The sequence below is a fragment of the Antechinus flavipes genome, chromosome 4 (assembly GCF_016432865.1).
Source record: "Antechinus flavipes isolate AdamAnt ecotype Samford, QLD, Australia chromosome 4, AdamAnt_v2, whole genome shotgun sequence".
NCBI classification, from domain to species: Eukaryota; Metazoa; Chordata; class Mammalia; order Dasyuromorphia; family Dasyuridae; genus Antechinus; species Antechinus flavipes.
In genome coordinates this window covers 198,613,070-198,636,027 of record NC_067401.1, presented here as the reverse complement: position 1 = coordinate 198,636,027, position 22,958 = coordinate 198,613,070, and the positions used below count along the sequence as shown (strand labels likewise).

At 33.9% G+C, this 22,958-nt stretch overlaps 1 protein-coding gene across 4 annotated transcripts in view; it reads left to right on the top strand.

The window, feature by feature from the left end:
• Nucleotides 1-22,958, top strand: part of BTBD9 (BTB domain containing 9) — a 460,740-nt gene that overhangs the window by 64,402 nt on the left and 373,380 nt on the right. For all 4 annotated transcript variants that reach the window (XM_051996861.1, XM_051996860.1, XM_051996862.1 and 1 more), the window contains exons 3-6: nucleotides 630-993; nucleotides 2,925-3,189; nucleotides 21,142-21,361; nucleotides 22,800-22,919. In XM_051996861.1, coding sequence (XP_051852821.1) covers nucleotides 630-993; nucleotides 2,925-3,189; nucleotides 21,142-21,361; nucleotides 22,800-22,919 — 969 coding nt within the window. The remainder of the gene's footprint in view (nucleotides 1-629; nucleotides 994-2,924; nucleotides 3,190-21,141; nucleotides 21,362-22,799; nucleotides 22,920-22,958) is intronic.

The window sequence follows — 22,958 nt, the reverse complement described above, 5'->3', positions numbered from 1 at the left end:
AACAACTGAGCAAATTACTTTCATGTTTTTATCTGTATAGGATTTATAGCTAACCTTGCTCACGCTGTCCAGTTCCAAGTGCTGGAATTATAACAATGTTTAGGTCAACATTTTATCTGATAATAGTTAAGAGAACTTTGAAGTACTTAGCTGCAACATTTTTCTTTGAATACAATAGCCATTGCTGATCTTTTTTTGATCATATCTAAAATATTATTTTTATCTTAATACTATGGAAATACAAATTTTTTGGCTACCTCAGATGTTATAATTATAAAATTTTAAAGGAACAGACTAGTTTAGAATTTAGGTGCCTTATCAGCCTTTAGCTTGTTTATAAATTCCTCATATGGAAAACTGCTTCATATGTACTTATTTTCCAATATTTGGATTAAGCTATTAGAGTAATTCAGAAATTCTAATTGTCTTTCATATCTATTTAGGGTAGTTTTGTAGAATTATTTTAATATATTATATTGTTTGAATTTTTCTTTTGAATGGCTCTCTCTTTTGTTTTTATGGAATACCAGTGATTTTTTTTATTTTATGGAATACCAGTATTTTGACTATTCTGTAGCATATCCCATTGAGATGTAATTTTCTTATGCATTTGTTCCCTGTATGTGTAGAGCATTATTATATGGTGGAATGCGAGAGTCTCATCCTGAAGCAGAAATCCCTCTCCAAGACACCACTGCAGAGGCATTTACCATGTTACTTAAATACATCTACACAGGACGAGCAACATTAACAGATGAGAAGGAGGAGGTGCTGCTGGACTTCCTAAGCCTGGCTCATAAATATGGATTCCCTGAGCTGGAGGATTCAACTTCTGAGTATCTCTGTACCATACTTAACATTCAGAATGTCTGTATGACTTTTGATGTTGCTAGTCTCTATTTGCTTCCAAAACTCACATGTATGTGCTGTATGTTTATGGATAGAAATGCTCAGGAGGTACTTTCCAGTGAAGGTTTCCTTTCTCTTTCTAAGGTATGTCATTGTATATAAATACTTTATTTGTTGTGCATTGTTTTGCATGAAATTACTAATTATTGTAAGTTCTCTACCTTTTCAATGCCCCTCTTGTTTGTTTTCTGTCAGTCTCTGTAGGAGAGTGAGCTCTCAGTGTTTAGTTACAGAAACAGATATTATTAATTCCCCAAAAGAAGAAATATTTTTGTTGAATTTAAATGGGAAAATAATCAAAGAGCGTTAAATAGTATTTATTAGGGGAGGGTAGCATGGCACAATGCAAAGTGTTATATTGAGAATATTGGGTTTAGTCTTTGCCACTTAATCGTTGAAAGACCTTGGATAAGTAACTTATCTTCTCTGAGCCTCTATTTCCTCATGTTTAAAGTTAAAGATTTTACTAACTCATTTCTAACAACTCTTCCTATGACTTTAAGTTATAATCCTATGATTTTCTAAGTTTACTCCATTTTAAAACCTATCTTTTAGTCAGATAGAATACTCAATTCATGTTCCCATAAACAAGAATTGTTAGTTCTGCCTGTTCTTATCTTTTTATATCATAGAGAAAAAAAAAAACTAGTAAGTGATGATAATGAAACTTCCATTCAGGAATAGTTTTTCAAAAAGAAGTTAGCACTGATTTTTTTAGATAAAGAGTTGGTTTTAAAGTCAGGATGACTTGGATTCAAATCTTGTTTCTGGCACATACTTTTGCTGTATTTTGACTTCTTTTGTTTGCAAAGGAGCAAAGTGTGGGTACTAAAATTAAGAGAATAGTTAAGGAAAAGGGGGTATATAGTTCCATGGCATAAATAAATGCAAAATGATCTTCTGGGTCTGTTGGTACCCCAGGTTCACAAAACCAAATGTAGTAATGCTTTGTGGTACTTTGAATAGAACATGAATACTATTGATGAATAGGCTATGGAGTAAAATACTAAATGTATAAATATTTTAAAATTAAAATACTTAGGTGGAATTGATCAGATAGTCTATCTCCTGCTTGCTTACTTCATTTATGCAGTAGATTGTGAGTTAGCTAAGACAGCACACAAATCATCTGAGAAAGAAACCTACTCTGGCTCTTAAAAAAGAAAATATTTCAGAGAATTTCAAAACCTTTCTTGATAATTTATAAATTTTATAGTCAGGAAAAATCTCCCCATTGACCAACCTAAAATCTCTCCTGTTGGAACTTAAACCTTTTCTTTCTTAGCTTATAAGACAAATAAAACTGTTGATATAACTATATCAGTATCTATATATCTGTGTCCAAACATATAGCTAAATCAGCCACCTCTCCCCCCCACAAATTAATTTTCCTATCTATTTCTATGTTGGAGTTAATTATGACTCCCCTACTTCTCAGGCTGAATAAATTAATTTTCCCCAATGTTTTTAGGACTAAAATATAAAGTACTATATAAATGCTAGTTATTATCATTATTTTTATTATTATTTTCTCTTGACTTTTTCAGTACTTAATATAGTAAAAGGTTTTATAAAAAAATTAATCCAGATGTGAATAACGTTCTAATTATAAGTATTTGAAAACATACTTCAAATGGAGTTTGCTACCTAAAACAGATAACACTGATAATGGGTATAATGTTTGTTTTATTATATGCAAAGCACTAACTTTACATGTTTAAAACAAATTTTGAATGCTTTTACTGATTTTCATTAAGTTTTTAATCATGCAGGTTAAAGAAGAGATGGAAATAAATGTAGAATGGTTAAATAAATGGAAAGGATAGGAAGTAGAAGTAACTTAGAGGTTGATGCAGAAAGTTCAGAAGTTTGGGGTATTGGAGAGCTAAACTAGGAAGAAGAGAAGAATTCAGAGGACTAATGAACAAACACCTAAAATCATATAATCCTTTACTGATCTGCTTTGTTGAGCTTATTTTTAACTAAACTTTCCCTTTTTATCCTTCTCTTCATAGGCAGCACTTCTCAATATTGTATTAAGAGATTCATTTGCAGCTCCTGAAAAGGATATTTTTCAAGCTTTGTTGAATTGGTGTAAGCATAATCCAAGAGAGGATCATGCTGAAATCATGCAGGCAGTTCGCTTGCCCCTGATGAGTCTCACTGAGCTCTTGAATGTTGTCAGACCTTCTACATTACTGTCTCCTGATGCCATATTGGATGCAATTAAAGTGCGCTCAGAAAGTCGAGACATGGATCTCAATTATCGAGGAATGCTTAGTGAGTACCTATTTCTTCTAAATATATGTAGTAGACAACTTTTCCAAAAGCTTTGCTTACAAAACTTTTGTCACTTTTCACAAATTCTGTAGCTGCTCCAGCTACGAAGCTTTGTAGGCCTTGTGTTCATATATATTTACTTCTAATGTGGAACATTATTTCTTATATCTCATGATATTTTCTTGAGTCAGTAACAAACATTTAAGCTTGCTTTGCTCTTGGGATGTACCAAGCACCATGTTCAGCAGTGAGTTTACTAAGACACAAAAAATCTATTCTTGCCCTTAAGGAAGTTAGATTGTTTTATGGAAAACCACACACACACACACACACACACACACACACACACACACACACACTCCATATATATATATATATATGGAGTGTGTGTGTGTGCATGATAATTATTGGAAGGAAAGCATCAGTAGTAGGGGAGAAGAGGAAAATCTAGCTCTTGAATTAAACTTTGAAGAAAACAAGAGGTGTCTAAGAAACAGAGAGAGCTGAGAAGAGAGTATCTTTCAGGCATCAGTGATAGATTTTGCAAAGTCCCTGGGATGGGAGCTTGAATGTCCTGTATAAAAACAGAGGGCCAATTTATCTGGGCTGACGAGTGACTAAAAGGGAGTAGTGCTTAATAAGGCTAAAAATATATAGAAGTCAATTTGTGACAGGCTTTAAATACCAAGCAAAGGGTTTATATTTTATTCTAGAGATAATAGGGAGCCATTGAGATTTCTTGATTGGAGGATCTGCACTATCAGATTTGTGCTATAAGAATATCACTTTGGCAGTTGTGTGGAAAATATTGGAAAGAGTGATTGAACCTGAATTAGAATGGTTGCTATATATGCCTTGAGTCAAGAGAGCTGAAGTGAGAGATGTGGTAGACGTAAAATTGACAAGACTTGTCAACTGAATGGATGTTTGAGATGAGGGATAATAAGGAGCTGAGGATGATTCCTTTGTTGTAGATCTGATTATCTGGATGGTCTCTTGACAAAAATAGGAAAATTATGGAGGTGAGTTTTGGGGAAAATATAATTAATGCTTATGCTTATAGAACATCGAATCTGACATGTGTAACAGTTAATTTATGTGGGATTGTAGCTGCAAAGAGAGAGATATGGAATGCATAGGTTTGGGAGTCATTTACATAGAGTTGATAATTGATTTCCTGGGAATTGAACAAGAGAGAATAATAGAAAGATAAAGAGCCTGTAGGGATACTTTCAGGGATGCCCTTTATTAAAAGACTGGTTATGAATTACTCTGTATCCTAGACTGAGGATAAGCAGTCAGAGAGGGAAGAAGGTAATCAAGAAAAGTTAATTTCACAAAAATCCAAAAAACAGTAACTGGGAGAAGGGGTAATCAATTTTATTCACAAAGAGATTTGAAAAGAATACGGCTTACCCACATGTCATCAGCATTCTTATATATCACTAACAAAATCCAATAGTTAGAGTTACAAAGAGAAATTCCACTTAAAGTAACTACTGATAGTATATTATATTTAGGAATCTGTCTGCCAAGGGAAAATCAGTAACTATATGAGCAAAACTACAAAAGACTTTCCACACAAATAAAGTCAGATCTAACCAATTGGAAAAATATTAAATGCCCTTGGATAGGGCGAGCAAATATAATAAAGATGACAGTACTACCTAAACTGATCTATTTATTTAGCTCTATACCAATCAGACTCCCAAAAAACTATTTTAATGACCTAGGAAAAATAACAACAAAGTTCATATGGAAAAACAAAAGCTCAAAAATTTCAAGGGAATTAATGGGAAAAAAAATCAAATGAAGGTGGTCTAGCTTTACCAGATCTAAAATTGTATTATAAAGCAGCAGTTACCAAAACTAATTTGGTATTGGCGAAGAAATAACCAATTGATCAGTAGACAATAGGTTAGGTTCAAGGGACAAAACAGTCAATAACTTTAAATCTAGTGTTTGACAGACCCAAAGACCCCAGCTTTTGGAATAAGAACTCACTGTTTGACAAAAATTGCTGGGAAATTGGAAATTGGTATAGCAGAAGCTAGGCATTGACCCACACTTAATACTGGACACCAAGATAAGGTCAAAATGAATTCATGACCTAGGCAAAAGAATGAAATTATAAATAAATTAGAAAAACATAGGATAGTTTACCTTTCAGACCTGTGGAAGAGGAAGGAATTTATGACCAAAGAGGAACCTGGAGATCATTATTGATCACAAAATAGAAAATTTGATTATATCAAATTGAAAAGTTTTTGTACAAACTAAACTAATGCAGACAAGATTAGAAGGGAAGCAATAAAGTGGGAAAACATTTTTATAGTCAAAGGTTCTGATAAAGGCCTCATTTCCAAAATACATAGAGAATTAACTCTAATTTATAAGAAATCAAGCCATTCTCCAATTGATAAATGGTCAAAGGATATGAATAGATAATTCTCAGACGAAGAAATCGAAACTATTTCTAGGCATATGAAAATATGCTCCAAGTCATTATTAATCATAGAAATGCAAATTAAGACAACTATGAGATACCACTACACACCTGTCAGATTGGCTAGAATGACAGGGAAGATAATATGGAATGTTGGAGAGGATGTAGGAAAACTAGGACACTGATACATTGTTGGTGGAATTGTGAATACATCCAGCTATTGTGGAGAGCAATCTGGAACTATGCTCAAAAAGTTATCAAACTGTGCATACCCTTTGACCCAGCAGTGTTACTACTGGGCTTATATCCCAAAGAGATTTTAAAGAAGGGAAAGGAACCTGTATGTGCAAGAATGTTTGTGGCAGCCCTCTTTGTAGTGGCCAGAAACTGGAAATTGAGTGGATGCCCATCAATTGGAGAATGGCTGAATAAATTGTGGTATATGAATGTTATGGAATATTATTGTTCTGTAAGAAATGATCAGCAGGATGATTTCAGAAAGGCCTGGCGAGATTTACATGAACTGATGTTGAATGAAATGAGCAGGATCAGGAGATCATTATATACTTCAACAACAATACTATATGATGATCAATTCTGATGGATGTGGCCCTTATCAACAATGAGATCATCCAAATCAGTTCCAATGGAGCAATAATAAATTGAACCAGCTATACCCAGTGAAAGAACTCTGGGAGATGACTATGAACCACTACATAGAATTCTCAATCCCTCTATTTTTGTCCGCCTTCATTTTTTATTTCTGTCACAGGTTAATTGTATACTATTTCAAAGTCCAATTCTTTTTGTACAGCAAAATAACTGTATGGACATGTATACATATATTGTATTTAACTTATACTTTAACATATTTAACATGTATTGGTCAATCTGCCATCTGGGGGAAAGGATGGGAGGAAGGAAGAGAAAAATTGGAACAAAAGGTTTGGCAATTGTCAATGCTGAAAAATTACCCATGTATATATCTTGTAAATAAAAGGCTATAATAATTAAAAAAAAAAAAAGAAAAGAATAAGGTTTGAATTAAGTCCAAGTCATAGTATAAAATCGCTTCATCTTAACCATAGAGAACTACCATTCCTGGTAAAACTATTTGCCTCTTTCCCAGAATGCCCAGTCCTGCTTTACAATACTTTTTTTTAATTCATGAAGGTACACAATTCCAGGGGTATGTTTTGTGTACTTACTATTTATATAGCATCTTGGCAGCAGAAATAAAAAGCAGTGTGTATCAGTATTAGAAATGCAGAGTTCTGAACATTGGATAGAATGTAGGGGCAGAGGCAAGGAACCTGTGTAACGTTGCAAAATGGCATTATTAATCAAAATAGGATGAATTTTTTTTCCCTAGGGAGAGAGATAATCTGATTTGATTTTAAACATGTTAAATTAGATTTTTTCTAGGGAAAAAGACTTGGAGCCAAGTAGAAACTTTTTAAAATTTTATTTTATTAAAAAAAAAAAAACTTTCTAAAAAGGAAAACTAAACAACGACGACAAAAAAAAAAAAAAAAAAAAAAAAAAACCAGAACAGTGTTATGTGATATACCCAGCAGAGAATTCAAAATATTTTAAAATAAATTTCAAAATATAATAGTAGAAGCAATTATATTTGTGAGTGTCCATCTTTGCTTTGTTATAGATTGTTCTTTTGTTCTCTGCTGTGTACTTTAAAAAAAATTTCTTTTTTCTCCCTTTCGTCCCCCCACTTTCCTCAAGCAGGCTATAGTTAAGCAAGGATATATTTATGTATTTACAAACACACACTACATCTTTCCTATCCCTGTTTATTCTCTCTCTTTTTTCTTTTCTTTTCTTTTCTTTTTTTTTTTTTTAGCTGAGGCAATTGGAATTAAGTAACTCGCCCAGTGTCCCACAGCTAGAAAGTGTTGAGTAGTCTGAGGCCAAATTTGAATTCAGGTCCTCCTGACTTCAAGGCTGGTGCTCTATCCATTGCTCCACCTAACTGCCCCTCCTTATTAACTCTTTGATTTAATTCTAGTTCTTAACTTGCCTTGCTATTATTTAATTTACCCCCACTTATGGATTCCTCCTTGTCTTTTTTCTCCCAAGTACAAATTTCTAACAGGCAAAATAAGAATGTTTTAATTTAAGCACAAATGAGAGGTCAAGGCTGAAAATACAAATTTGGGAATATTCGGTATAGAGGTGATAAGTAAACCTATTAGAATGTATAAGTTTTCCAAGAGTCTTTAGAGAAGGAGAGAAGTGAAAGGTCAAGGGTACTGTTTAACACTAATAGTAGGAGAGCAAGAAGCGGTGACAGAGACATAGGCCAAAGAAAGGATAGAACACTCAGTAATAGTATAAGCATTTGGCTAACAAGCCTTTATTAATGCTTAACTATGTCCCAGTCCTAAGTCCCAGTCCTAACTATGTGCCAAGTCCTAACAGTACAAAAACAAAACGAAAGAGTCTAGCTCTTAAGGAAAATGTGTTTAATGTGGGGAAACAGTAGATACTGTACATGCATGTACACTTACTCTCTTTCCGACTGAACCTATGTTAGCACTGATATTTAATTAGATGAAATCATGTCTCAATATTAAATCAAAAGAACTTAGAGTAAGTGTGAGAAGGCCTTCAATTAGAATAAATTCACACAAGAATTGTTCCATAGGGGAGAAGCTTGGCTGTATCTTAGGGCTTGTCTAGAAATTATCAAAGATTTGAATTCCATAAATTAGAGTATATTGCTTTCTGATGCATCACTAGAAAAGGAACTCCTTGGTAAGGAAGATCTGACTCATGGCAAAGCCAAATGAGGCCTTCTCTCTAATTCCTTCTCTGCCTTCCTCATTCTTGACTAGAAGAGGAATTTTCAGGTTTGAAATTCTTGAGTTGTGGAACTTCCCATCCGTGTCTTAAATACCATCCTTATTTCAGATAGAAGCAGAATTTGCCCAAGGCAAATTTGTACCTACAAATTCACTGTGTTTGAGTGATCATCCACTGAAGGAGATACCTAGAAGTTTTGCATTAGCCCCTTTGGCACTTAGGCTCCTGAGCTGGAACACATTTCCCCCTGGACTCTGTTTAATTTGTGGGAGGGTGTTTGCTATGGATATACTGTGTTTGCATAGATGAACCAACTGTATCACTTTAGTAAATAATCCCTTACTAAAAACTCAGTTTGATTCTCAGCTGACAGTATTGGGTAAGAAGCACAGGAAGAAGGTTGGGGGAGGTCAACTGGGGACATTAGAGAAAGTCATCTAAACCTCAAAGGATAAGATATACCAGTCTGGTGAATGGATTGGTGATATCCCTGTGATTTCACCAGTGCAGAGAGTGGCCTCCTTTGTTTGTGAGGGTGCCTTTTTGGGGGGAAAGAGGAGGGGAGAGAAAGTTGCCATTTCTAGATTAAGCAAGGAAAACCCAAGGCTCAGAACGGCTCAGTAACTCACAGAGTATATATGCTTCAGGGCCTGAATTTTAGGATTCCTGACTCCAGGTCATCTTTTATCCACTGCACTAGGCAGCCTCTCAGAGTACAGCTCAAAGTCATGATATTCACCATCCAGTTCAAATTATCATTATACAAATTAAAAACCTTCTCTTTGTATCTCACTGAAATCTGTTCTCTGCTCTTAATGGATTTTGGGGGGAACAAGTATAAGGAGGGGGTATCTCATCATTGACTACTTTTCTTAATCTGGGTGTCTCATCATTGACTACTTTTCTTAATCTCTTATCTTCTCCTATTCACATTTTTCCTCCCTGATCATTTCTTTCCAACTGAACAATCATTGTCAACTAATTCTTAAATTCTCATTTTTAGTTTTGGGAAGCATTTTTAAAATAAAAAAAAATTATCTTTATATCTATATCTTGATGGATTGGGGTAGGGGGTAGTGAGTTGGTTACAATTTTATTCTAATAGTTTTCTCCCTCAGATGATGATTTATATAGTATCTATCTTCCAACTTCATAAACTTGTGTTATCCTTGATTCCTTATTCTCCCTCATCCTACTTCAGTCAATCTACAGATATCCCTGTTTCTCTTCTATAGCACTTCTCATACTCCACACCTCTTTCTTTACCCAGTCACCACCTTCATTCATCACTTCTTTCCTGGATCTGTGATGTCAAACCTAAATAAAACAGGAATAAACCACATTGTATTTGTATTTATTTTTAAACATTTCCCATTTACCCTTTAGTCTAGGAGATAGAAAGAGAGATCTCCTTAAAGTTTTTGGCCAAAGTTACACCCAGTGAGTCAGTGGCAGAGATTAAAGTAAAATTAAGTTCTCCTGACTCCTAAACTTAGTACTTTTTCCAGATCATTGCCCAATTGCTTAATGGAAACTGTTCTCATCAAAGTTACCAATGATCTCTTAATTGCTGAATCCACTGATTGGTCCTTTCTTATCTTTTCACCCCCCTTACAGTTTTACTCACTTCTATACTCTGTTATTCACTGATATTTGGCCACTTTGCTTTTCCTTGCACAAGACACCTCATCTCTGAATGAGTGTTTTTAGTGCCTTCTTGCTATTCCTCCCCTTTTTTCCTGCCTAATGCCTAGAATTTTCTCTTTCCTCATCCACACATTTTGATTTCCTTGGCTTCTTCCAAATCCCAGCTAAAGTCTCACCTTTTGCAAGAACCCATTCCCTCCCTTCCTTAATCTCAATGTATTCCCTTTGAGATTGTCTCCAAATAATCTTATTTATACATAGTAATTTCCAGGTTCTCTCCCTCATTACATTATATGCTCTTTGAGAGCAGGAATTTTTTTTCCCCCTCTCTTTGTAACTTGAACATTTATAACATGATGTGCCAGCTGGCACATAGTAGATGCTTAATTAATATTTTTTAACTGACTGCCAGATAAGTTCACAAACATCTTTAAAACATCTTATTCTCCTATATGGTTATTCTAGTGTTTGTCTGAATTGTGATGGTTAAATAACAAGATATTCTCATCACCTTTCCTGCCTCCTTCCCTTCCCTTCATTCTCCCTCTTTCTCCTTTCTCTGTCCCCTCCTTTGCTCCTTTCCTTCCTTAATTTGCTGTTCAAGAAACTGATGCCAAAAAGGATAAGTGACTTTCTCAAGATTACACGGGGATTAAGAGGCAGAGCCAGGATTCGAGCCCCAGGACTATGATTCCAAATCCAGCACTACAGTGCCTCTCTTCAAATATTTTAAAGGTTATAATTGTGCAAATCAAAAGTGTTCTGTTCCTCCAACTCTATGCTCTGCCATCCTCATTTAGTCTTCTGGTGGTGAAGAATTAAATTTTCTTTGTTTTAGATAAAGACTTTGATGCACTATGGCCCCTTTAATGGGTTACTCCTAACTGTGTTTAGTTAACTTTTCTGTGTCCCTATATTTCTATTTTTATGCAACAAAATATACCAGCATTAGCATTTTCATATACAGAGTAGTACCCAAAAGAGTATTCTCTTCTATAAAAAATTGTGAATTTCCATTTCACATAGTTTGCTTTAAATTATATATAATAAATTCTATGTGTTACTTTTTAAAAACAACCATGGCTATCTATGCATCTTCCTGAACTTCCACAAATTTTCTGTGCACTTTAAAAAATGTTTTAATGACCATTTTCTTTCTTGCGTCCTTTTTCCTCCCATTCCCTTTCCTTCTTTTTTCTTTTGTATTACAGTTGCTAACTCCTTAAACATCCCCCCGCCCCCAAATATATCCTCCAATTAATTGAAAAAGAGCTAAAGAGCCAAGGAGGGGAAAATATACAGACTTGTAACAAATTAGCGAACATTAAGCAAAATGATTTCACAGATTGGCCATATTCAAAAATGTGTGTCTGTACCTAGCGTGCTTCATCACATGATCTTTGGAGATATTTGTTGGTTACTGCGTTGATCAGAGTTCTTAAGTCTTTCAAAGTTTTGTTTATTTGCAATATTATTATCCTGTTGTAAATTGCTCTTTTGTTTCTTCCCACTTTATTTTGTCAATTCATTTTACCAAGGATTCTCTGAAATCATCTTTATTTCTTAGAGCACAATATTTCATTGCATTCATGTACCATAGTTTGTTTAGTCATTCCCCAAGTTCTTTGTTTTTAATTTTTTTTTGCTCTTACCCTCTCTTCCTTCAGGAAAAGGAAGTTTGTTTTGTTTGAACTGTATTCTTCTTAGTTTTATCTTCTTTTTTAACTCTTTTGTTCTAATGTATTTTTTCCCATCCTGTTTGTGTATGTATTCCAACATTCTTTGTCTATCTCAGATAAGAATAATTTCTGATGTCAACTTCCCTCAAACCCTCACTCCATTTTTTTGTATACTTTGTGAAAAATAATGAATTCTGCCCTTTTCTTCCTTCTTTCATTACTAGCACATTCCTCCCTTTACCTTCCTTTTTCTTTTCCTTTCTTCAAACCCTCAGAACTGAACCAATCTGTCATTAGAACCTCTTTTCTAATTTAACCTCCTCAAAACTCTTTATAGACATTGAAATTTTTATACCCAAAAAGCAATCCAAACTGTATTTGATCTGTCAATACCAATAGGGCCTGTATTCCAAAAAGATCATAAAAAAGAGAAAAGTACCCACATGTTTAAAAATATAGCAGCTCTTTTGTGGTGACAAAAAGTTAAAAATTGAGGGGGGGTGCCCATCAATTGGGGAATAACTGAACAATTTGTGGTATATGAATATAATGGAATTGTTATATATGAATATTAATTGTTGTATAAGAAATGATGAGCAAACATTTCAAAAAACCTGAAAAGACTTACATGAACTGATGCTGAGTGAAGTGAATAGAAGCACACAGTAACATCAATATTGTGTGATGATCAACTATGATAAGACTTTGCTCTTTTCAACAATATAGTGATCTAAGACAATTCCAAAAGACTTGTGATGAAAAATGCCGTCCATATCCACAGAAAGAACTGTGGAGTGAAAATGTAGATCAAACTATATACTTTTTCCTTTTGTTCTGATTCTTCTTTCACATATCTACTAATATGAAAATATGTTTAATAAGATTGTACATTATAGCCTATATTGGATTGCTTGCTGTATTGGGAAGGGGAAAAGAAGGGAAGAAGGGAGAAAAATTTGTGACTCAAAATCTTATCAAAATGAATGTTGAAAACTATCTTTATATGTAATTGGAAAAATAAAAGAAAATACTATTAGTTTGAAGAAAGACATTAAAGTTCCGAAATGACATTTGTTTCTTCTCTTCCATTAGAGTGCTAACTAATAAAAACACTAATATTTCCTTCAGATTGCTCAAATAAATGTACTGTACTCTTCTGGGTTTCTCTGAACCTCTAGAGGTTCTTTGTATTTCAGTATTTCTGTTCACTTTTGGACTTTTCATCAGAAATGCTTGAGAGACCACTTAACTATTAAATGTATTCCTGCCTACTTTTCACCCTTTCTTTTCACCCTCTTCTTCCCTTCCTCCCTCCCAAATAGAATTGTATTCAGCTTTAGAAGGTAAGGTCTTCCTGGTTATAAGCCTCTTTTCCCTTGTGCAGTATTTTTAATCCAAGATCTCTTATTTCTGGTATATGCTAGGAGGTTTTATATTGTTCTGATTTTGGATTCTTGATACTTGAACTCCTTGGAGGTAATTAGTGGATTTTTAATTTCTTTTGTCTTTTTGTTTTTTAAATTCTTTGACTCTAATGGATCTGGGAAGTTTTCACTTAGGATTTCTTAAAATATAGCAAACAGCATTTTTAAAATTGTGGCATTCAAGGCTTTCAATGACTCTTAATTGTTTTTCAAGTCAGTTTTTCATATCAACAAAATAAATTTCCTAAAATTTTTCATCTTTTTTTTGTTGGTTTTTACAATTATTTTTCCATTATTTTATATTACTTTTACATTTTTTATTAGTTTTACAAGCAATTTCATGGCATTATTTGAGTTTTTGATAGTGTCTATTTCTTGGAATTAGATTTATTATAATTTTGGTTGCTCTTTGCATTTTTTGTGTTTTCTTTGATTTATTCATCTCTCAAGCTTTGTACTGCAACAAAGCTCTGCTCCATGCTGCATTTTTGGGTGGAGTAGTCAACTCTGTTTTAGTTTGTCTTGAATTCTTGCATTGACCTTTATCTCCTGAGATTTAAGCCCCTAGAATCTTTGAGACTTGATAGTGCTAATTTTTAAAATAATATTTTATTTTTCCACATACATGCAAAGATAATTTTCAAAATTCATTTTTGTAAAACCTTATGTTCCATTTGTTTTTCCTCTCCCCCTTTCCTTCTCACAAATAGCAAGCTATTCTTCTAAATATATTTCCATATTCATCATGCTGTACAAAAAAGAAATCAGATCAAAAGTGAAAAAAAAAGAACAAGGAGAAAATAAAAAAGCAAACAACAATAAAAAGGTGAAAATAGTATGCTTTGATCCACATTCAGTCTCCATAGTTTTCTTTCTGAATGTAGATGGCACTTTCTATCACAAGTCTATTGGAATTGCCTTGAATTACCTTATTGTTTTTTTTTTTTTAATTTTTATTTAATAATTACTTTATATTGACAGAATCCATGCCAGGGTAATTTTTTTTACATTATCCCTTGCACTCGTTTCTGTTCCGATTTTTCCCCTCCCTCCCTCCACCCCCTCCCCTAGATGGCAAGCAGTCCTATATATATATGTTGGATATGTTGCAGTATATCCTAGATACAATATATGTTTGCAGAACCGAACAGTTCTCTTGTTGCACAGGGAGAATTGGATTCAGAAGGTATAAATAACCCGGGAAGAAAAACAAAAATGCAGATAGTTCACATTCGTTTCCCAGTGTTCTTTCTTTGGGTGTAGCTGCTTCTGTCTGTCATTTATTAATTGAAACTCAGTTAGGTCTCTTTGTCAAAGAAATCCACTTCCATCAAAATATGTCCTCATACAATATCGTTGTCGAAGTGTGTAATGATCTCCTGGTTCTGCTCATTTCACTTAGCATCAGTTCATGTAAGTCTCGCCAGTCCTCTCTGTATTCATCCTGCTGGTCATTTCTTACAGAACAATAATATTCCATAACATTCATATACCACAATTTACCCAGCCATTCTCCAATTGATGGGCATCCATTCATTTTCCAGTTTCTAGCCACTACAAATAGGGCTGCCACAAACATTTTGGCACATACAGGTCCCTTTCCCTTCTTTAGTATTTCTTTGGGATATAAGCCCAATAGAAACACTGCTGGATCAAAGGGTATGCACAATTTGATAACTTTTTGGGCATAATTCCAGATTGCTCTCCAGAATGGTTGGATTCGTTCACAACTCCACCAACAAGGCATTAGTGTCCCAGTTTTCCCGCATCCCCTCCAACATTCATCATTATTTTTTCCTGTCATCTTAGCCAATCTGACAGGTGTGTAGTGGTATCTCAGAGTTGTCTTAATTTGCATTTCTCTGATCAATAATGATTTGGAACACTCTTTCATATGAGTGGTAATAGTTTCAATTTCATCCTCTGAAAATTGTCTGGTCATATCCTTTGACCATTTATCAATTGGAGAATGGCTTGATTTCTTATAAATTTGAGTCAGTTCTCTATATATTTTGGAAATGAGGCCTTTATCAGAACCTTTAACTGTGAAGATGTTTTCTCAGTTTGTTGCTTCCCTTCTAATCTTGTTTGCATTAGTTTTGTTTGTACAAAGGCTTTTTAATTTGATGTAATCAAAATTTTCAATTTTGTGATCAGTAATGGTCTCTAGTTCATCTTTGGTCACAAATTTCTTTCTCCTCCACAAGTCTGAGAGATAAACTAGCCTGTGTTCCTCTAATTTATTTATAATCTCGTTCTTTATGCCTAGGTCATGGACCCATTTTGATCTTATCTTGGTATATGGTGTTAAGTGTGGGTCCATGCCTAATTTCTGCCATACTAATTTCCAGTTATCCCAGCAGTTTTTATCAAATAATGAATTCTTATCCCAGAAGTTAGGGTCTTTGGGTTTGTCAAACACTAGATTGCTATAGTTGACTATTCTGTCTTGTGAACCTAACCTTTTCCACTGATCCACTAATCTATTTCTTAGCCAATACCAAATGGTTTTGGTGACTGCTGCTTTATAATATAATTTTAGATCAGGTACAGCTAGGCCACCTTCATTTGATTTTTTTTTTCATTAATTCCCTTGAGATTCTCGACTTTTTATTGTTCGTATGAATTTTGTTGTTATTTTTTCTAGATCATTAAAATATTTTCTTGGAAGTCTGATTGGTATAGCACTAAATAAATAGATTAGTTTAGGGAGTATTGTCATCTTTATTATGTTCGCTCGGACTATCCAAGAGCACTTAATATTTTTCCAATTATTTAAGTCTGACTTTATTTGTGTGGAGACTTTTTTATAGTTTTGCTCATATAATTCCTGACTTTCCTTTGGTAGATAGATTCCCAAATATTTTATGGTATCAACAGTTATTCTGAATGGAATTTCTCTTTGTATCTCTTGCTGTTGGGTTTTGTTGGTGATGTATAAAAATGCTGAGGATTTATGGGGATTTATTTTGTAGCCAGCTACTTTGCTAAAATTATGAATTATTTCTAATAGCTTTTTAGTAGAATCTCTGGGGTTCTCTAGGTATACCATCATATCATCTGCAAAGAGTGATAGTTTGGTTTCCTCATTGCCTACTCTAATTCCTTTAATATCTTTCTCAACTCTTATTGCCGAGGCTAGTGTTTCTAATACGATATTAAATAATAATGGTGATAGTGGGCAACCTTGCTTCACTCCAGATCTTACTGGGAAAGGTTCCAGTTTTTCCCCATTGCATATAATGCTTACTGATGGTTTTAAATATACGCTCCTGACTATTTTAAGGAAAAGTCCATTTATTCCTATATTCTCAAGTGTTTTTATTAGGAATGGATGTTGGATTTTATCAAATGCTTTTTCTTCATCTGTTGAGATGATCATATGGTTTTTGTTTGGTTCATTATTGATATAGTCAATTATGCTAATAGTTTTCCTAATATTGAACCAGCCCTGCATTCCTGGTATAAATCCTACTTGGTCATAGTGTATTATCCTGGGGATGATTTTCTGTAATCTTTTTGCTAATATTTTATTTAAGATTTTAGCATCAATATTCATTAGGGAGATTGGTCTATAATTTTCTTTCTCTGTTTTTAGCCTACCTGGTTTAGGTATCAGTACCATGTCTGTGTCATAAAAGGAGTTTGGTAGGACTCCTTCAATCCCTATTTTTTCAAATAGTTTATTTAGCATTGGAGTTAATTGTTCTTTAAATGTTTGGTAGAATTCACATGTAAATCCATCTGGTCCTGGGGATTTTTTCTTAGGGAGTTGATTGATAGTTTGTTCTATTTCTTTTTCTGAGATGGGACTGTTTAGGATATTTACTTCTTCCTCTGTTAGTTTGGGCAAGCTATATTTTTGGAGGTATTTTTCTATTTCATTTAAGTTGTCGAATTTATTGGCATAAAGTTGGGCAAAGTAACTCCTAATTATTGCTCTAATTTCCTCTTCGTTAGTGGTGAGTTCTCCCTTTTCATTTTTAAGACTAACAATTTGATTTTCCTCTTTCCTTTTTTTAATCAGATTTACTAAGGGTTTGTCTATTTTGTTGGTTTTTTCATAGAACCAACTCTTAGTTTTATTAATTAATTCAATAGTTTTTTTTACTTTCAATTTTATTGATCTCTCCTTTTATTTTTAGAATTTCAAGTTTAGTGTTTGACTGGGGGGTTTTTAATTTGTTCCTTTTCTAGCATTTTTAGTTGCAAGCCCAATTCATTGACCTTCTCTTTCTCTATTTTATACAAATAGGCCTCTAGAGATATGAAATTTCCCCTTATTACCGCTTTGGCTGCATCCCATACATTTTGGTATGATGTCTCATTATTATCGTTTTCTTGGGTGAAGTTATTAATTATGTCTATGATTTGCTGTTTCACCCAATCATTCTTTAGTATGAGATTATTTAGTTTCCAATGATTTTTTGGTCTACTTCCCCCTGGCTTTTTGTTGAATGTAATTTTCATTGCATCGTGGGAATTACCTTATTGTTAAAAAGAGCCAATTACATCACAGTTGATCATCACATAATCTTGTTATGTTTCCCATTGTTTCCCAACTGATGGGCATCCACTCAATTATCAATTCCTTTCCACTACAAAAAGGAGTGCTACAAACATTTTTGCATATGTTGTAGGTCCTCTCCACTCTTTTATGATCTTTTTGGGATACAGACCAAGTAGAGACACTGCTGGATCACAGGATATGCAGTTTTATAGCCCTTTGAACTTAGTTCCAAATTGCATAGTGCTAGTTTTTTGGGGCCCTTGTTGGCATATCAAGACAGAGTGATAGGAACCTCAGAGTTTTTTGGCATGGACATGCTCTTGTCTAAATGTTTTAGTATCTCTGTATCATTCTGGTGCTTTCTTAAGGGAGCACAAGTGCTGCTTCTGTATATAGAGCCTTGTAGATGTTATGTCCATTGAATTTGTGTTCACTTTCTTTACAAGGTCTTCTCACCTAATGCTCTGTTTATGCAATTTTATAAAAAAGTCACTTATTGTAGTTTTTTATTGGACTTTTTGATCATTATTCTGTCTGGTCCAAACTTCAAAGTTTTCTCATAAAACGTGTGAGGGAACTCAGCTATTTTTGCAGGAAATCCCATACTGACTCTCAAATAGAAGGTAATTTCTAAAGTTTTCTTCAACCATGAGGCCTCGCCTTTATTTCAGCATCATATTTAAAATACATATAATGGGGAGCATCTTGTGGCTCAGTGGATATAGCACCAGCCTTAAAATCAGGAGGACCTGAGTTCAAATTTGATTTCAGCTTCCTAGCTGTGTGACCCTGGGCAAGTCACTTAACCCCAATTGCCTCAGCAAAAACAAACATATAAGCAAAAACAAACAAACATATAATGTACATATTTCCTGTTTGTTTACAACCTATTGATTTTACTGGGTCTAACCTTATGTCATTTTTCTATAGTCATCCCATATTGTGTTCTTTTATAGATTTTCTTCACTGATATCATCTGTTTTGGGTTATGAGCTCTTATGTCCTCTAAGAAGACAGATATTATCCATGTTTTTGTAATTTGTTACATATAGGAGTGTTTAGGATAAGGTAGACACTTAGTAAATGCCATTTGATAAGGATAATAAGGAAATATTCATTAATAGCCATGATATTAACAGATTAAAAAAATACTCATACAAGGGGAAAATTGCATGCTTCTCATTTTTAAATGTATCAATTGATATTAGCAGTATCATAGTACAATTTAGGACTCAAAACTATATGGGAACCTTTATTTTTCTTTTGCTAGAATAGGAATTAGTTGAGAAATGTGAGCTCAGGCAAATCATTGTACCATTTTTTGTTTTTGTCCATTTATTTCTGTTTTATATCTTCGTCTCTAAAATAGTAATAATAATACTTGTATTACTTACATTGCACTGGTGTGTGTTTCATTGATTCATCAAATATTTATGTGCTTGTTATATAGAGAGCTGAATATTGGCATGGGTGGGAAAGTGGGGAGGAATGCAAAGTTTAGGTAAGACCCCATGTTCTTGGAGTGTCCTGAGTTTGTTAGAAAAAAAAATACCAATAACTATAATCTACATCATTATGTGATAGTAAACTTTTTTATGCTTACTAAGTATCAGGCAGTAGGCTCAAAGCAGGAGATACAAAGACAAAAGTGGAAATGTTCCAGCTCTTAAGATTGCATTCTAATAGGATAAATGACTTACATACATATAAACATTTAATATGTCTAAGTGTTATGTATATTTAGAAGTTCACTAACAGCTGGGAGAAAAGATTTCACGTAGAAAGGAGTGCTTGAACTGAAACTTGGAGATCAGGGATTTCAAGAAGCATAAATAAGAAGGGATCTAGAACTAGTGAGTAGCTAATGCAAAGTCACAAAAATCAGACCTGGAGCATCATATGGGAGCAGGGTCAACTTGGACCTGGATGACTTCATGGCAGAACGTTGGAAGTGTAATAATACATAAGAAGATTAGAAAGGGAGCAAGTGTATTTATGGGTCATGGACTTTTCCCTAATCCACCAAGTGTCATATAGAGAGATTGGGGGAGATTTCATGGATGATATGGCATTTGATGCAGTTTTAAAGGATGAGTCGGAATTGAGTAGATAGTAGAGGTCTGAAGGGACCTGCTTAATCAAAAGTACAGATTCAAGGGAGAACATAGGTTTGTATTTGAAGGTCAGTGACTTGTGTTGAAACAATGTGCACAGAAAAGAGTAATGTGAGATAAGATTGGAAAAATAGGCTGGCAATAAATTGTGGAGGCTTTTGAATGCACAGTAAATGTTTGAAGTGTAATCAGTCCACAATAGAAAGACATTAAATATTTTTGAGTAAAGTGACAAATGTATGAAAGGATGATGTAGAGCAGGAGTTTTTAACCCAGCGTCCATGACCTTTTAAAAAAATATATTTTGATAACTGCATTTTACTTTATTTGGTTTCCTTGACAATCCTGTGTATTTTATTTTAGGCATTTAAAGACATCATTTTAAGAAAGGATGTCTTCATGAGATAGCCAGAAGCAATTTATAATAACAGAAAAAAGATTAAGAACACCTGGTATAGAGGGAAGAGAAAGAGAGGACACTAGACTTAGGGGATTTTTCAAGTAGTTTTAAACAAGTGCTAGTGGGAACTTTTGTGAATGTAAGGGAAGATACAAAAAGAGTGGAAAGGACAGTGTGAAAATGTGAAAATGAATCTAAAATAGTTGGTAACTGGCTATGAGAAGGAAATGAAAATTAAGTCCAAACTTTGATATGGAAGTGAGCCCAGAAAAAATGTAAGGATTGGGAATAATAGATTTAAGAATGATCTACATGGAAGTTGAAAGTTAAAGCAACTGGATTGAATAAAATTGTTACAGAATACTGGGAACAGAAGTCATTAAGCAATAGACACTTGAAGAATATCGACTTCAAGTAACTAGAAAGAAGAGGAGGAACCAGAGAGGGAAGTAACTAGAAAGACAGAAGGAATATAATAATAAAGTACCATGTGAATATTACCTATTAGTATTGTATGTGATACTTGATATTAAGTAGCAACTAGTGATATAAAATGGTCTTAAGTATGCCAGGTTTATGCTTTCTTAGAGAAGATCTTTCTTTATGTGATATACCCTTGACTACAACTCCTAATACTATACTGGCTATTTTTTAAATACTTAACATTAATTTATCCTTATAGGTCTTTCACCTGCTTCTCTTTACAATAGATATTCTTGACCTTTAATTGTAAAAACCGAAAAAAATGTAAATATAAAGCTTGATCTATATCTCAAATATTGGACATTGATAGTATAGGCATCCTCAAGAATTCTATCTTTACCCTAGATTTTAGTTTGTATTTCTTGTTTTCTGTGCGAGAATCATTTAGTAAACAACTGTTCATCTTACCTTTTCTATTTCTAACTATAGTACCAGAAGAGAACATTGCAACTATGAAGTATGGAGCCCAGGTAGTGAAAGGGGAGTTGAAATCTGCCTTATTGGATGGTGATACACAAAATTATGATTTGGATCATGGATTTTCTAGGCATCCAATTGATGATGACTGCCGTTCTGGCATTGAGATTAAATTAGGTCAGCCGTCAATTATCAATCACATACGAATACTCCTTTGGGATCGTGATAGCCGGTAAGTGATAACAGTGTGATTCAAAAAAGAATTGACATATTTTTTGAAATGACTTTTATCTATTCATGGTTTAAAATGCTTTGTTAGTTTAGATTTTTTTTTTTTTTTACAACTTTTTAGTTTCAAAAATTCATATCTCAGTAACATTTTTCTTACACCCTTCTCATTTTCTTTTGATCATGTAAATGTTTTCTAGTCCCTTCCTTGTTGAATTTAATTTAATGTTAATTGACTAAATGGGGTAGGTAGTACATATTTTGAATAAACATGAACTACTAAAACATTGAAGATTAAAGAGCTTATGTTTTTAGGCCCATCAGAATATTTATAAAACACTTTATTTTATACAAAAGCTCTTTTTGTTCAGTGGGGACTCAGCTTTACTATAGTTCTCTAGTTTCCCTGTCACAGGAACTGTGGTAGTTCTGACCAAAGGTTATACTTCAGGATCTAAAGCCAAAAAATCTCTTAGCACATATTGTAGAATTACAGCCTGAATTACTGATAATTCAGAGAGGTTCAAGAAAAGGTTATAACCAGTTTGTTGCTATGTGATAAAAAGAATGGGAGAGAAGGGACAACAGAAAATGAGAGAATTGTGTCACAAAATAAGCTGACCTTTTGTAGTCCTGACTTTTAGCAGCTACAGGCTGACATTTATAATCAGTTAAATCTTTCTGAGATCAGCCCCATTGATATTGCAGTAGAAATAACATCACCTTACATTTAAATTTACTTGAGGGAAGAAGGCAATACCACTCAGTTGTGTGTTACAAGTGAGTAGTAGAGTCCCAGGTTATTTGGATTAGGCTGTTAAATATTACTAATGATTACTAGCCTGCTAATTTCAGGTTGTCCCCAAGATACACTTGTATTCTTTTTTTTTTTTTTTTTTTTTTTTCATAGTGTCAGTTTTTTCAGTAGTATTGACATTTTCCCTTGGCTGGATATGGAAGGTGGCAGTAATTTAGTAGAGAAAAAAAACAAACTTAAAACTGTTAGTAGAAACCATTTTGTCTTTCTCTTGAGAGGAGATAGTTTGCAGGGTTAAAGAAAAGTAGAAGAAAAAGACACCTCTTATCTTTATCTTGTGCCCTCCTTCCCCCTTCCCCCCGAATTAACCCAGTTGGGGTTAAGTGACTTGCCTAGGGGGGTCACACAACTAGGAAATGATAAGTATCTGAGGCCAGATTTGAAGGTCCTCCTGACTTCAGGGATGGTTTGTGCCCTCCTTTTTGCATGACTGTGCTAATCTGCTAATGTGGAACTCAGAATTCCTTTGGAAATATGAAGGAATCTTAAGTTGTGTTTTCAGAAAAAGCATATAACTTTTGAAATGAACTTTAAGTGAAGCATGAAAAAAAATGTAGTGCATAAATTGTTTTCTTTGATATTGATGAAATGATTTCTTTATACCTTTCTTCCCTCCTTTCTAAAGGTCTTATTCCTACTACATTGAAGTGTCCATGGATGAACTAGATTGGATCAGAGTAATTGACCACTCAAAATATCTCTGTCGTTCTTGGCAAAAGCTGTATTTTCCTGCCCGGGTCTGCAGGTTAGTTCACCTAGATTAATTGTATGATTGAAATTTTTA